The sequence below is a fragment of the Symsagittifera roscoffensis genome, chromosome 7, assembly GCF_963678635.1.
Source record: "Symsagittifera roscoffensis chromosome 7, txSymRosc1.1, whole genome shotgun sequence".
Taxonomy (NCBI): Eukaryota; Metazoa; Xenacoelomorpha; order Acoela; family Convolutidae; genus Symsagittifera; species Symsagittifera roscoffensis.
Window position 1 is genome coordinate 32418606 of NC_087068.1, and position 16749 is coordinate 32435354.

Here is a 16749-nt window from a genome sequence, read left to right on the forward strand (position 1 = left end):
AATAATCAAAAACAATTTGGTTTATCAAATAAATTTTGTTTTAATAATTATGATGGGAAAAGCCATGATGGGAATATCAAAATGTCATGGGAAGACGTTTGGATAGCAGGTATGATCCTTTCAGGCACTGAAACGCACATATCTGATGAGCATACTTGATGAGTCTGCTGTCTTATTAACCTATGGGTATTTCAGGCTCTTGAACCCATATATATATATACTTTCCAAACGTACTTTCCATTGTAAAAATTTTAAAAAAAGCAAAAGTTTTATCTCATCATAATTATTAACAAATAAATTATTTGATAAACAAAATTGTTTTTTCTTATTACAACGGATAAGACGTTTGGTAGGCAGGTATGTGCGTTCAAGAGCCTGAAAAACTCATAGGTTAATAGGACAGCAGACTCATCAAATACGCTCAGCAGATGTGTGCGTTTCAGTGCCTGAAAAGAACATACCTGCTATTCAAACGTCTTCTCATGAACTTTTAAGCGAGAAAAAAATCATTTTTTATGAACTTAACTTTTTTTGAATACCTGAAATGCACATATCTGTTGTTTCAATGTCTTTCCTCGTTATATTTAAAATTCCCATCATGTCTTTTCCCAAACGTCTTTTCCCATCAAATTATTAAAAAATAAATTGTTTAATAAAACGAATTGTTTTTGTTTATTACAAGGGAAACGAAAATTGGAAAGCAGATAAGTGTGTTCAAGAGCCTGAAATACCCGTAGGTTAATAGGACAGCAGACTCATCAAATACGCTCAGCAGATATTGGCGTTTCAGTGCTTTTTGGGGCTTTAAACGCTCTTATCTGCTGCTCAAACGTCTTCCGTTATTAGATTAAGCGAAGGAATATTCATTTTTTTTATCATCATTGTTCGCTAAAATTGAAGGATGCAAACGCAGCAAAAAATTAATTTATTAGCAAAATATGTTTTTTTCCGCTAAATATGACGAGGAAAGACATCGGCCAGCAGATATGCGTTTTAGTGCCTGAAACACAAATATTTGCTGTTCAAACGTCTCTCCCTATCAGGTTCAGCAAAAAATACATTTTTTCATCAACTAAAAAAAAATTTCTTATCAAGATGGGAAAAGATGTCGGGACAGCAATAAGTGCATTTTTGGGCCCCAAACGCGCATATCTGATGTCTAAACGTCTTCTCATGTCATATTTAGCAAAATATATTTTTTGATGAATCGTTTTTTTTCGCTAAATATGAAAATAGAAGTCGTAAGGACAGCAGACATGTGTATTTCAGACCCCCAAATGCACATATCTGCTCGCAACGTCTTTCCCATTGCAAAATAATCAGTTTATCAAATGTTTTGACTATTTATGATGAAAGAAGACGTTTGGAGAGCAGATATGTGCTTCAGAATCTGAAAAGCACATATATGCTGTTTCAACGTCTTTCCTCATTATATTTATTTTTCCCATCATGTCTTTTCCCAAAGTCTTTTCCCATCATAATTATTAAAAAATAAATTATTTGATAAACCGACTGTTTTTGCTTATTACAATGGAAAAGAGGTTTGGAAAGCAGATATGCGCGTTCAAGAGCCTGAAAAACCCACAGGTTAATAGGACAGCAGACTCATCAAATACGCTCAGCAGATTTGTGCGTTTCAGTGCCTGAAAGGATCATACCTGCTATCCAAACGTCTTCCAATGACATTTTAACCGAGATCAAATCATTTCTTTTTGAACGTTTTCTGAGTCCCTGAAATGCACATATCTGCTGTTTCAACGTTTTTCCTCAATATATTCAGCAAAACCTATCATTTTATCAATTAATTGCTGTTAAATATGATGGAAAACGCATTTGGACAGCACATAAGTGCTTTTCGGGGCTTTAAACGCTCTTATCTGCTGCTCAAACGTCTTACGTTATTAGATTACGCGAAGGAATAATCATTTTTTAATCATCATCGTTCGCTAAAATTGAAGGATGCAGAAGGATGCAAACGCAGCAAAAAGTTAATTTTTTACAAAACTATATTTTTTTCGCTAAATATGACGAGGAAAGACATCGGCCAGCAGATATGCGTTTTAGTGCCTGAAACTCAAATATTTGCTGTTCAAACGTCTCTTCCCATCACGTTCATCAAAAAATTTTGTTTCATCAACAAATAATTTTTTTCTTGTCAAGATGGGAAAAGACGTCGGGACAGCACTAAGTGCAATTTTGGGCCCCAAACGCGCATATCTGATGTCTAAACGTCTTCCCATGTCATATTTAGCAAAATATGTTTTTTGATGAATCAATTTTCTCGCTAGATATGAAAATGGAAGTCGTAAGGACAACAGACATGTGTATTTCAGACCCCCAAACGCACATATCTGCTTGCAACGTCTTTCCCATTGCAAAATATTCAATTTATCATATGTTGTGACTATTTTTGATGAAAGAAGACGTTTGGAGAGCAGATATGTCTTTCAGAATCTGAAATGCATGCACATATATGCTGTCCAAATATAAGATCTCTATCAAGTTAAGCCAAAAATGTCAAATATTTTATGAGGTTTCTTTGATTTGGAAGACGTTTGGACAGAGAATGATTGCGTTTCAGACCCTAAAACGCTCAATTCTACTGTGCGAAACTCTATTCTCATCAAATTTTGTGGCAAAAAATGCACTGCAACAACTGTTTGATTTGTTTCGCTTCGCTGAATAATTAAAAAAAAAATTTTCAATTTCAGGTTGAATCAATTTTGTTGCTATTTTTACTACTTAGAGATCAAATAAGTGCGTTAGGGGAAATGAAACGCACTAGTAACCTTTCCAAACGTATTTTTCCAACGAATGAAGCAAAATTATCAAGTTATTAATAAAATATTTTTGTTTTGTTTAATATGATGAGAGTAGGCGTTTGGAGAGCAAATCAGTGCGTTATGAGCGTCTTACCCGCGTTATGAGCAATATGAGCGTCTTAACCGATCATATTGAATGAAAAAATTTAGTTAATCGAAAAATAAAATTTTGCAAAAAATACTGAAAAAAACGTTGGGACAGCAGATGTGTGCATTTCAGGGACTGAAATGCACAAATCTGCTCTTCAAATGTGTTTAACCATCATATGCAGCGATAAAAATGATTCCTCAAAATTCAATTATTTTGCCAAATATGACGGGTGAAGACGTTTAAACAGCCGACACAAGGGCTTAATGCACTGAAACTAAATTATATGGTGTCCAAACTTTGCTTTTCAGGGCCGTTTCATTTTAAAAAGTTGAAGTTAGCCATGTTCAAATAATTGCGATTCATCAAAAAAATGTTTTATTTCATTGTTAAAATATGAATAAGGCATCGACAGTTTCTGAACAAAAAACACATTACATTAGGTTAGAGGAGTCTCCATACTTATTCCGTCCATAAAGCAATATTTCTGATTTCTGATTTGAAACTGCTTTCACCCGATTAGGTCATCTATATAAAAAAATTATATCCAGTTTAAGAAGATTTTGTAGGCAACGAGTCAGAAGCCGGAGTGTTCACCAGAAGTGCCGTGGAAACATTAGATGGTTCAAACATCCGAAAAGTTCAGAAAAGAGCAAGCACCCGAAAAACAACTTCACCAGTCCAAATATCCAAAAATGATCACAAATTAGGGCAAAAATGATCACAAATGCAGCTGATAATTCTATTGAATTTTTTCCAGCGAAAGTTTCCAGGAATTCTTTAAAATCAAGTTATAGCAAAGTGCAGTGTTTATTTGAAATGGAAACTTGAGCTTTAAGACAGCTATGTTGGGAGATTTTGAAGTGTTACCATTAAGTAACTATTATCTAAACTCGGATGTTTGCATTTACACTCTTCACCAGCAACAAGCGACGAAAAAAGTACCATGACCTTCTAGTTGGGTTTTCCGGCATGCGTCTCGTGTTTTTGGCTTATTTTTGCCGTTACTGCTCTCACAGGCTTTCTCGAAGTATAAGAAGCAATTAACATAATTTCTTTTTACTAATTTGTGCTCATTCCTCAGGTTTCAAATCTCTCCGGGTCAGTGTTCAGGGCCTCTCAAAAATTAATTGCACTCCAATTAATTGCAACCATTTGTCAATGTTTTAGGCGGAATGTATTGATTGTTAACAGAGAAAATTGCAATTATTTGATTGCGAGAAACCAATTATTGGTTGCCTCAAAACAACTGTTAAAGCAATTTCATCAATACAGAGTTCACATCTCACCTGATCGAGAGACTTTTTTCAGGAGCAGAATAGTCTTTTAACGATTTACGACAAAGTCTGTTGCAGCAAAATTAAGAGATGCAGCTGTTTTGAAACTGAGCGAGTCATTCTGGACAGAGGAGAGCCTTCCCTGAGCGATAAACTCAGGGAAATGAAGCATTGACATTTATTGCAGTACATTTGTTCAACATATTTTCATTGCAACTAATTGATTTTTGATCAAACAGTTTATTGTTCATTCACTTCTATTCGGCAATCAATGTTCTACCCGCAACGGAGTTCTATGGATAATAATCGATTATAATGGAAAAATGTTGTCTAAAATGTTGGAATTATAATCCATTGTTGCGGCAAATTTAGACCACGAAATCGATTATATTGTCATTATAATCAATTTTTTTTTTTGTAAAAACACTATCCATCAAAAATCCATTATAATGGAATATATTCCATTTAAAATCCATTATATTAGATTATAATCCATTTAAAATCCATTATAATCGAATATAACGGATTAAAATTTAAATTTTTTTTTGCAAAATCATTTGCAAAACTTGCAACATTTCTGCGTTACTCACGGCCTACTCGCAATCTAAACTTAATCGAATTAACCCCCTCCCATTTGCCCCCATCCTCGTTTATCCCTACGCCGTCCCACAGTTACCCTCCAGCCCACAATTTTTTACACCCCCCCCCCCCCCAGGTTCAGTAAACAGGAGGGGGGTGTAAACATGGAGGAAAACGGGAAACGGGGGGATAAACGGGGGGAGGGGGGGGGGGGTAAACAAGGAGGAAAACTGGGGGGGGGGGGGGTGAACACGGAGTATATAAGGCAAAAATTATAAACATTGAAAAGTGAAATGTAACAATTTGTGAAACCTGCAATAAACCAACTGCACTAAACAGGAAGTGAGATAACTTTGAAAAAACTTGTAAATTTCATGACTAACCTCTCGCAAAAATCCATTATAATTGATTATAACCGATTTTAAGCAATTTTATTGGCATAAAAATATACGAAAAATAATCAATTTTTAATGGATTATAATCGATTATAATGGAATCTATTGACATAAAAAATAATGAATTGTAATCCATTTTTAATCAATTATAATCGATTATTATCGAAATTAATTGAGACGGACCACAAAAATTCAATATAATCGATTATTATCCATAGAACTCCGGTGCGGGTTTTGTGATTTTTTATTGTGCAAGCAATTGTATTGTGCAATCTATGTTCTATTGTGATTTTTTATTGTGCAATCAATTTTATGATATACATTAGCTGTTTTAGTTTGTTCGAATATGAATAGTTTATTTGCTGTTGTCTGGCAAATAACTGATTGTACCAATATGTAAACGTGAACTGAACTAGTTGAACAAAAAATAGAATATTTATGATCTTAAGAAAAAAATTATTGAGGAGCTCTTCTTCTATTGCTCTTTTACGTGCCTAACTATTTTTTATACGTCGAACGCTCTCAAGCCTTCTGGAGATCTGAATCTCTAGGTTACCTCACGGATTTTTCCAGAATTCAGCACCCAAAATCTACTTCTACATCTACAACTCAGCTACACTCAACTGACGAAGAATGGCCCGAACGAAGCAGACTGCACGAAAGAGTACTGGAGGAAAGGCACCCAGGAAGCACCTGGCTACCAAGGCTGCTAGGAAGAGCGCACCTTCCACCGGCGGTGTGAAGAAGCCTCACCGATACAGACCAGGAACCGTTGCCCTGAGGGAGATCAGGAGATACCAGAAGTCCACTGAGCTGCTGATCCGAAAGCTGCCCTTCCAGCGACTGGTCAGAGAGATCGCCCAGGACTTCAAGACTGACTTGCGGTTCCAGAGCACTGCCATCATGGCTCTGCAAGAAGCCAGTGAGAGCTACTTGGTCAGCCTGTTCGAGGACACCAACTTGTGCGCGATCCACGCCAAGAGAGTCACGATCATGCCCAAGGACATCCAGTTGGCTCGACGAATCCGAGGAGAGCGAGCTTAGGCTCAAGGTGTACTCCACACCAACCAAACCGGCCTTTTTAAAGGCCACCCTACTATAAGTTCTATAATTCTTCACATTGAGCCTCGCTCAAGCGGGCTTCGACCAGAGGAAGCTTGAGCTGGTCTAGGTTGAGCTCTGCTTCCCCCTCATTGGGGTGACGCAGCTGGAAAATTAGCTCGAGCTAGCTGTTCAATTGCTCCCGTACGTAGCCTAACTATTTTTAAGTTAGAGCTCTCAGAGCTCGGCAAGCTATCTCACAGACCTCAAGCGAGCTTCTACGAGCTTGATTTAAATCACATAGCTCTTTTTTTTCAATTGCTCCTTTACGTGCCTAACTTTTTTTGATACTTATTATCTGCTCTCTCATTGGCTGTTGGTATGAGGGCTAATCAGAGAGCAGAGAAGTCGGTCGAAAATTGATAGGTACCTAGCGGTTTTTGCCAATCTCAAACCCAACTGCTACTTCAATTTCTACAACAACTACAACTGCAACAACCATGTCTGGACGAGGAAAGGGAGGAAAAGGACTAGGCAAAGGAGGAGCAAAGAGGCACCGAAAGATCTTGAGAGATAACATCCAAGGCATCACCAAGCCAGCCATCAGACGTCTTGCTCGACGAGGAGGTGTCAAGCGTATCAGTGGACTGATCTACGAAGAGACCAGAGGAGTGCTCAAGAACTACTTGGAGAGCGTGATCAGGGATGCTGTAACCTACACCGAGCACGCCAAGAGGAAAACCGTTGTAGCCATGGACATCGTCTACGCCCTCAAGAGACCAGGCAAGACCTTGTACGGATTCGGAGGTTAAGAAGCTTCTTAGCCAGCTGCTCTCCTAGCTGCAGCACCAAACCGGCCTTTTTAAAGGCCACCAATAATTACACCATTTTTTGAAAGATGGTTTGCCTTTAAAATTTGGGTGTTTTTCATAAATATTTGGTATTTCAGTGATTTTTTCAACTAGGTCTGTATGTATCTGATTCCTGTATGTTATTGATATGTGTAGTGTTTGTTTCAATTCGATTAACATTATGTAGTTTTAGATTTTCTGTTTCTTCAAGTTTCATTGTGATTTCCGCTTGCTCTAGTTTGTCTACTAGTTTTCGAAAATCTAAATCTGGCTCTCGAATTGAAGAAGGATGAGATGCTCTCTTTTTTATTGTATTGTTTTGGTTTTTAGTTTTTTTTTATTTTGTTTTTCAAGGTGAATGTCATTTTGTTCATTTATTTCATTTTCCGTATGTGGGTGATTTTGAATAACTTTTAAACCTGTGAAAGAATATAATTGAGTTAGTTCGCGTAGTGCGTATTCTTTTGGGTAGTAAGGCAATAGATTGTTTCTATGTTGAACAATTTCTTTTTGGTCTGAATCGGTGATTTTATATGTTACGTCAGTGGGTTTGGCAATTATTTGGTATGGTCCTTTACGAAGGGGTTGTAATTTTTTAGAAATTCCTTTTTGTGTATTAAAATTAGGTTTTAAGACAAATGTTCCAATTTTTAAATTTGAGGGTGGTGTAAAGCGTGAATTTATTTGCTCGTTAATGTTTTGCCTTTGTAACAATTTTTTTGTTACTCTTTGGTAAATTTCATTGTGTTTTTTATCTCTATTTAAAATCCATTCGGTGTGTGTACCGGAGGCTAATTTAAGGATTTGTGGGTGATGAAAATGATCTTCATCATGCGCGTGTAAAGGTAGATTATAACAAACTGAGTCTTTATTCGGTTGGCAATGACCTTGTGCATTTTTATGATTGTTTGCTGTAAACATAATTGGTTTACGTGGCTTTTTATTAAAAACCATTTCGTATGGTGACATTCCTAGAGTTGTCGTAATTTGTGAATTATATGCTAAGGGAAATAATTTTACATCTGCTGACCATTCTGTGTATCTTGTATCATTTCCATTCATGATACATCTAAGATATTCTTGTAGTGAACGGTTCATACCTTCGACTAAACCGTTTGTCCAAGGTGCATGAGATGTACGCGGTTTGTGCTTAATGTTATATTAATGACATAGTGTGATGATTTCATTATTTATGAATTCTGTACCGTTGTCTGTAACTAAAATTTCGGGTAATCCGAATTTGGCTATCCAGTGTTCATAAAGTGTTGTGTAAGCATAATAAGCGTTACAATGTGGTACTGGGTTGAGTGCTACATAATGTGTAAATGCGTCAACAATTACCATAATATAGGAGTTTCCTTCGGAGGATGGTGAAATTGGTCCTTTTGTATCGAATGAAATACGGTGGTTAAAATATAAACTTTGTCCTTTAAAATCTTGTTTTTGTGCTATTTGTTTTTGATTTGGATAAGGTTTATTTAGCTGACATACTATACAATCATTGCATAGTTTTTTATCCAAATTGATGCATTTGGAAAATAAAAATTTTGTGTAAAATTTGAATATGTTTTCTCTGATCCAGAGTGTCCTTTAATGTTTTGTGTATGTGAAATGTTAAAAGCTATTAGAATCATACTTAAAGGGAGACAGGGAACTGTAGAATCATTTAAATGATATTCTAGAAGGTCTGTGTTTTCATTAATTGTTGTATTACTAAATTTTCGAAAATATCGGAGAAGTGTTTTATTTCCTAAAATTGTGGTATCTGCCTTTACGGGCCTAGTTTTGTATTTGTGCCATGATTTTAGTTGTCTAATTACTGGGTCAAGATTTTGATATTGTTTCAAGATATTAATTGTAATTTTATCTGTTGGAGGGAGAAAAAAGTTTTCAATTTCTAATTTAGATAAAGGAATTGTGTCAAGTGGGTCATGGAGGTCAAAAACTTTTTTATTGTGTATTTTGAATCAATTTATTTTATCAGTTAAATTTTCTTTTTCAATTAACGGAAAAAAGGTCTTTTTTATGCGAGTGGTGTTTTATTCGTTTTTGTTGGGTGTTGTTTTTTATCCACTGTGAGTATGGAATTGGTTTGAAACTGATGTTCCAAGTAAATCAACTTCGTAGTGATTATTTTGGCAATCTAAGTAAAGTGGGAAGTGTTGTAGATTATTTATTTGTGATTGTTCAATGTCAGTTTTTACTGCATATTTACATTCTAGCCGGGGTGATGTTTCGTCTTTTGCAAGGTAAAATTTTATATTTTTAGGTACTTCAACTGTAGTTTTTCGTGTAAGTAATTCAGGTGGTGTATTTCGACTGAATGTATCTATCTGGTAATGCAAGACTTTTTCCTGCTGTCCAAACTATATTTAAGTTTGGAAATTTCATTAGTATTAATTGAAATCTATAAACTCGATGATTAGGATTTGACTTTTGTGTAAAGAGAAAAATGATTGGTTTATGATCTGTGAATAGAACTGTTGGATGTTTTGATCCAAGTATCAGAAATTCATGTTCTGTAAGTGTATAAATTATAGCTGTACATTCTCTCATTAGAGTTGAGTGAATAATCGGGAATTTGCTGATATAAGGTTCATTTTATTTGTACCACTGTATGATTGTAGTAATGCTCCGCCGATGCCAAAATTTGAAGCATCGCACATTGCATAGAATGGTTGATTTGGATCTGGGATTGTGTTTGAAATTTGTTCAGTTAAAAGCTTTTTAATTTCTTCAAATCGTGTTTGATGTTCAGTGGTCCATTCAAAATTATTTTGTTGTCTGAGGATATTATAGAATGGTCTTAAATATAATTGCATTTTGTAAACGTACTTGCTTAAGAAATTTAACATTCCAAGGAATTCTTGGATTTTCTTTTTGTTTGTTGGTGGTTGAAGTTTTTGAATAGCATCAATGCGTGATTTTAATGGAGTGATTGTGTTTTTTTCTATATTATGTCCTAAAAATTTAACTCGTGTTAAAAAGAAGTGTGATTTATCGGGGGCGGCCTTCAGATTTTCGTTCTGAAGTATTTTATGATAGTGTTCTAAAACTGTGAACATTTCTTCTTTTGTCTGTGATTGCATAAAAACATCGTCTAAATAGGTGATTGCGTTTTTCTTAAGTATTAGTGGTCTAAAAATTTTGCTCATAAAAGCTGAAAATGCTGCTGGTCCTATGGATATTCCATAGAATAGACGGTTGAATTCATATTGTTGATTTCCAATAACAAATTGTATTAAAAGTCGTGATTGTTCATCTAGTGGCATTTGATTGTATGCACTATCCATATCTGCGGTTGTAAAGTATTTTCCGTTTATTTTTGTTAAAATTACTTGTATTGGTTCAATAGGCCAATTGCATTTTGATTTGTCTATTAGTGAATTGAGATATCTAGCGTCTAAAACTATTTTTTAATGATTCTCCTTTTGCTAGGATTATAACAGGGTTAATAAATGTGTTACCTTTTGGTTGTTCTTCTTTGTTTACTGGTGAGATAATTTTGTATTGTTCTAAAATATCTATTAATCTATTTACCTTATCGTGTAAATGAATTGGTACTTTACTTGCTCTTTGTTTTTTGAAAACTGCGTCAGGTTTTAACGGGAGATGTAGTGATGAACTGATTTTCCCAACATCAAATTTTGATGTTGCGTAGACTGTTGAATATTTTAACAGTTGTTTTGCTAGTTTGTCAAATTCGATTTGTGTAATTTGTGAGTGTTCAAAGTTAAACATCGTTAAAAATTGATGTTGTTCTTTTGTGTAATTTGTTATATTGAATGTTGGTTTAAAATATGGTGTTTTTGTGAAATAATCTGTGTTCCTCTTTTCATTGCTTTTATATTTTTTATGGATAGTTCCTCGTTAATTGACAAATATCTAATAATTGGAGTATATTATTTACGCGGTATGCTTTTTCATGTACGGGTGATATTGTAGCGTTTGTTTCGCAATATCCTAAAAGTCCTAAGGGTAATGTTACTTGATACGGTGTATTGTTATACACATGTAGCGAAATGATGTCTGAATTCGTATTTTTCAAACATTTTATAGATGAAATCGTGATTTTGAAAAACTTATGAAAAGGTTTAAACTCAAACTCTGACATAAAGAGTTGTTGTTTATTTTGACTTTTATCATATTGGTGAACTTGTTTTATTGAAAACCGTTGTTGGTTATAAATTGGATAAAATTTTGAAAAGAATGGTGGTTGTTTATTTAATCTTTGAAAAAATGTTAGAGCTGTATTTTTTGTTTTTGTGTACTTATCTTTGATTAGTATTTTACTATTCAAGATGTTGATTGTTGGTATATATTTAGATATAAGTGGTATACCGATGATATTGTATTTAATATCAGTGATATGAAATATTTGTTTAAATGGTTTGTTTAGAATTTTATTTTGCTCCATTGTTCTTGTGGGGAGGAAGAATAATTGGAATTATCCATAATTTACTAATGTTGATCCTTGTGCTGTTGCTAGTTTACTAGAGGTTGCAAGGGGCTTTAATTTTGGATGTAATGTTTTGATTTCATTTTATGTGGGAATGTTAATTATGTTTGATTCTGCTCCTGAATCAATTAAAAAATCAATTTCAAGATCTGGTGGTTGAAATTCTTTGTTTCTTGGACTTTCTAAGAGAAATTTTATTGTCCAAATTTTTTCTCTGGGTTGTTCTTTTTGTATATTTTGATAAATATGATTTGTGTTTAGACATTTTGTTTTGTCATTTTCATTGGGTTTATTTACCGTTTTAATTTCGTTTATTTCTTGTGCCGTTTGTGTAGTATTGATGGGTTCAATATAGTAATTGTGAAGGAGTTCCAATTGATTTTCATATATATGTGATGCAAAAGGTCGTTCATATATAATAGGTTCGTAGTCGTTTTCGACTGCTATCACATTTACGGAGATGGTATTTTCTGTATCACTTTCTGTGTTCGATGATCCACAGTTTATTTGATTTAGTTGTAGTTCGTTATTTCCTGTGTCATCAATACCTGGGGGGTCTGATGTTGTTTCTTCATTTGACTGTACTTGATTAATATGTCTTTGATGTTTTGGTGTACTACTTCTGTATCGATGTTTAGAATTATTATAATGGTTATTAATCCTATGTGGTGATTGGGAATAATTTCTATATTGATTATTATAACTTGAATTTCGATTTTGTGAATTATTTCGTGATCTGTTTTGATAATTGTCTTTTGGTCTGTGATAGTTTGATCTGTTATATGAGTTATTTCTTGATCGATTGTTCGGGTAGTTCTGATTTCGATTGTTCGAATAACTTCTATTTCGATTATGTGAATAGTTTCTATTACTGTTATATGATGAGTTTCGTGATTGATTATTGGAATAGTGTTTATGTCTTGGGTTTGATTGGGAATTGGATCTAGAAACAAATTGTGTTGCATTTGAATTTGATCTCGAATAGTTATTTCGACTATTTGATCGATTATAATGATTTTGTGAAGAATTCTGTGTATTTCTTCGTTCTGGTGATCTTCCTCTATAACTTGAGTTATATGGTGATTGATTGGTGTTGTTCGGAAGTGGTTTTCCTGAACTGTTGTTACTGTATACATTTTTGTTTGGTAGATTTTGATCTTTCTTCATGTATTGATAGAATGATTTATTTGGTTCTTTATACTTTTGAGGTTTGTTTTGGTTATCTTGTTGTTTTTGTCTACATTCGGAAATACTAAGTCCGTATCGTCGGCAAAAATTACACCATTTTTTGAAAGATGATTTGCCTTTAAAATTTGGGTGTTTTTCATAAATATTTAGTATTTCAGTGATTTTTTCAACTAGGTCTGTATCTGATTCCTGTATGTTATTGATATGTGTAGTGTTTGTTTCACTTCGATTAACATATTGTAGTTTTAGATTTTCTGTTTCTTCAAGTTTCATTGTGATTTCCGCTTGCTCTAGTTTGTCTACTAGGTTTCGAAAATCTAAATCTGGCTCTCGAATTGAAGAAGGATGAGATGCTCTCTTTTTTTGCTATTTTCCTTAATTGAGGTTATAAGGTCATCATTAAAATTTCTGTCATTTTTGTGTTTTTATAGTCATGTGTATTTAGTGAATATGCTTTTCGAACTAGTGTTTCGATACGTACTGCTAATTGTTTGATGGTTTCATTTGGTAATCTGCGAATTTCATTACATAAAACTCTTTGGTGTTGTTTATTTCTCTCGGATTCAAACGTTTTTGAAAATTCTTGTGTAAATCTTTTCCAGTCTGATTTTATTACTATAGGTAAGACTGAAAACCATTTTTGAGCTGCGCCTTCTAAGGTTGTTTGTATCAACGCTGTGCGTCTATGTATCCAATTTTGATGTAGTGGTGTATGAATTGGTTCAGGTCCTATATTTAAAATTAAATTTGCTGTTACTGCATTTAAATAATCTTCTACAGAATATTCAGGGTCTGTTCCTGTGAATACCATTAGTGGTTTATTTGATGTTATTGATGATCCACCCATAAGGTATGGATTCATTGTCATCTGTAGTGATTCTGCGGCATTTGGCATTTCCGAAAAATTTGAAAGTTGATTTTTTGTCATTTCGTTTTTTTGAAGATAATATGGAAGTGGTATTTCATTTTGCATTTGAGTTGGTTGATACGAGTTCATAGTCATTGGGTTTTGTGGTTGAATTGGTTGAAAAGATTGTGTATTAGTTGGATTTGGCATATGGATTGGTTGTTGATTTCGTGTATCCGTTGGATTTGGAGAAAAAAATCTTTTATATGTATGAGGTCGTCGCGATCCTTGTTTGCGATATCCTTGGGTATATGGTGCAAAAATGTCTGGTTGTAAATAATCATCATCAGATGATAAGTATTCCGTATGATGAGGTGCTTGCTTTTTATTTTTATTTTGTTGAAAGAATGGGTAATTTTCACTATGATCCTGTGGAGGATGTGAATTAGTCCGAAAATTTACTGAGTTGGTTGTTGTCATTGGGTTATCCCAATAGTGAGAACATATATGATTATTATTAGTTTTTCGTGGTGGATAGTTTGTTTTTGACGAATGTGCATATCTATAATTGTGTTCTGCAAAAGTGTTTCTTGTGAACGTTCTTCGTGGTTTTGATGGTACTGTCATAGGTCTATATGTTTGATAATCCGTATGTGAATATTTTGGAGCAACCGAAGGTTTAACGGTTGATTGTAAGGTTACTTGTGCCAGTGAAATGTTTGTATTTTTGGTGTTGTTAAATTTGGATGTATTGGTGAAATACTTTGTTGTGTAGTTGTTGGTGTTTGGACGATTTCTTCATTTATGAAGTGTGATGGTGTTTGGATATCTTGTTGTGTAAGATTCCTAGTTCCATTAAGATTTTCATTGTGTATGACGGTCGAATTTAAACTGTTATTTCGCGTATCAGGTAAAAATGTATTGTAGTTTAATGGTGTTGCATCAATGGTTAGTGGTACTAATTTTACATAATCTCTGTGGTAAGATATTGTACTTATTGCTTGACTTGAGATTGATTGTGGGATATTTATAAATGCAGGATGAGACCATTCAGGGTCCCAAACGTAGTCTGACTGTTCTGTAATGGCAGTATCATCATTTGGATTTTGAGGTCTGAAAGTTTTTCTTGCTTGTGAAATTAAGTATATATTATGTGTGAAATAATCTATTATAAACCATGCCAAAATTTTTTGTAAGTCATGTTTTGTGTGTTGTGAAAAATCATCTTTAGTGAAATTTTCTTTGATTATATTTAGAAAAGTTGAAAATAATCTGATTTCCTGTCGTACTTTTGTATGTTTGGATGTTTCAGTTAATGAGATACTTTGAAATTCAGTTTTTTCTAATATAGAAATATAGGTATATATTATCGCAAAAACTTTGTTAGTGAATATGGAGTTTGCTCTTTGTGAATTATGATATTGTATGCTTTTAATATATTCTAAGAATACTTTTGAAACTATAATTCAAGATCGTCTGTTTGAATTACATATTTACGATGATTCGTAATTGGTGTGCTGAATTCTATGGTGTAGATTCCATATTGTTGTGTTAAATTACATATATCTTTCAGATAATGTTCAATAATTTGTCTTTTGATTTTTTCATCTGGGAATTCTGCTTTGCATGGGCTGATTCCGGGTTCAAACTAATTTACGAGTAAATTCTTGCAAAAATCATGTTGCCCTGTATTATCGGGTGCATCTATGAGGAAGGGGTAAACCTCTTTGTCATCTGGACTATCGTCACTTTGAGTGTGGCTCATTTTTTCGTTTAATGACTGTTAATATATAACTATCGATGTGTCTAATTGGTTGATTCCGATTATACAAGTGTACTGGTTTGTGTTTATATTGCTTTTTTATTCTTCTTTTTTCTCTTTTTGATGAATTTGAAGTTGTTTCTGAATCGGAAAAATATATTTGATCGTGAATGGGACAATTTTTATCAATCGATTCTTTTAATTTGTAGAGTTCATCTAAATTGCTAGCTTCTGATTCTGAAAATGCGTTTCTATGTTTTGAAAATCTTTTTCGTGTGATTTGTCTTTGTTTATTTATGATTTTTCTTTTTTTTGTCAGTCGTTTTGTTCTAATGTATCCAACTGTTTGTGTATGAGGTGTGATTACAAGATCGTATTTTGCTTATCTATCTCTCAGTTGTGTAAAACGATTGTTTGTTTATTTCCTAGATTTTTGAATGACATAAGGTTTAGGACGAGGGATGCAAAAAGCTGTTAGGTGATTTCTATTTTCTTAGACTGTTAGTCCTTACGGTTTTTTGGTTAGCTTAACCTGGGTCTTTTTGTTCAGGGTTGGAGAGAAAAGTATATCGATTCCGAAGAATGATTTTTTACTTTCTCGTGACTAGTCTAAGCTAAGGTGCTAACTTACTTAATCTTACTTAGGGGTAGTGATTGTGTTCAAGGCTTGGAGAATAGTAAATCGATCCACAAAGTTCAGGTATAATTAGAACGCAAGTAGTTCGTTAGATACTATTTTAAACTTACTAAGTCTAATATTTATCCTGGGTCTGGTAAGAGGAGGGTTCAAGTGAAGGATGAATAACCGAAGTTCTTCACTGTTTATCTTAATTTGAATGGTTAGTTTTTTTTAATTTCTATTAATCTTGGATCTTTTGGAAGGGTTGGATAGTGAATCGACGTTTGAAGTCGTTAGACACTTGCTAAGTGGGTGGGGGAGAACAAAATTGTTCTTTTTGATCCAAGGATAGGCCTTGATGATCAGGTTTTAAATTTAGTGAATTAGAAAGTTAATTAAGATCCAAGGATAAGCCTTGATGATCTGATTTTAAAATTAAGTGAATTTAAATTTAATTTGGTTTAAATTTATTTAGGAAAAAGATTTAGTCTTTTAATGGTATTAGTGAGCTTATGATTGCTGTTATGTTTAGGTGATAAAGCTGGGACAACAGATGATTTTTTGATTACTAACAATTTATTGTCATGCTACTAATTTTTATTTTCATTTTCAATAAATATTTTTCAAACATGTTTTTTATATAAGACTGCGTAAATTAAGAAAACGATCTGAGATATTTTTATCAATCGTTATTGTATATTAATAATTTTGTTTAGCGCCTGAAATGATCATGAAGATTGACTTCAAAATTTTATGTTTGCAAATGAAAATCTAAATCTATATGTCGTCTCTTGTTCGAGGTCTTCTTACAATTCCGGGTA

General features: G+C 33.7%; 2 protein-coding genes across 2 annotated transcripts; both read left to right on the plus strand.

The window, feature by feature from the left end:
• The first annotated feature begins 5794 nt into the window (after positions 1–5794).
• On the plus strand, positions 5795–6205 carry LOC134851998 (histone H3-like). Its single transcript, XM_063868274.1, has one exon. The coding sequence runs from the start codon at positions 5795–5797 to the stop codon at positions 6203–6205; it is 411 nt and encodes a 136-aa protein (XP_063724344.1).
• Positions 6206–6702: 497 nt separating this feature from the next.
• LOC134851999 (histone H4-like) lies at positions 6703–7014 on the plus strand. Its single transcript, XM_063868275.1, has one exon. It carries the CDS (start codon positions 6703–6705, stop codon positions 7012–7014), a length of 312 nt encoding a protein of 103 aa, XP_063724345.1.
• Positions 7015–16749: the final 9735 nt, after the last annotated feature.

What these genes read in the sequence shown, in the direction of transcription:
- LOC134851998 (XM_063868274.1), top strand. Translation starts at nt 5,795, where the DNA reads ATGGCCCGAACGAAGCAGACTGCACGAAAGAGTACTGGAGGAAAGGCA.
- LOC134851999 (XM_063868275.1), top strand. Translation starts at nt 6,703, where the DNA reads ATGTCTGGACGAGGAAAGGGAGGAAAAGGACTAGGCAAAGGAGGAGCA.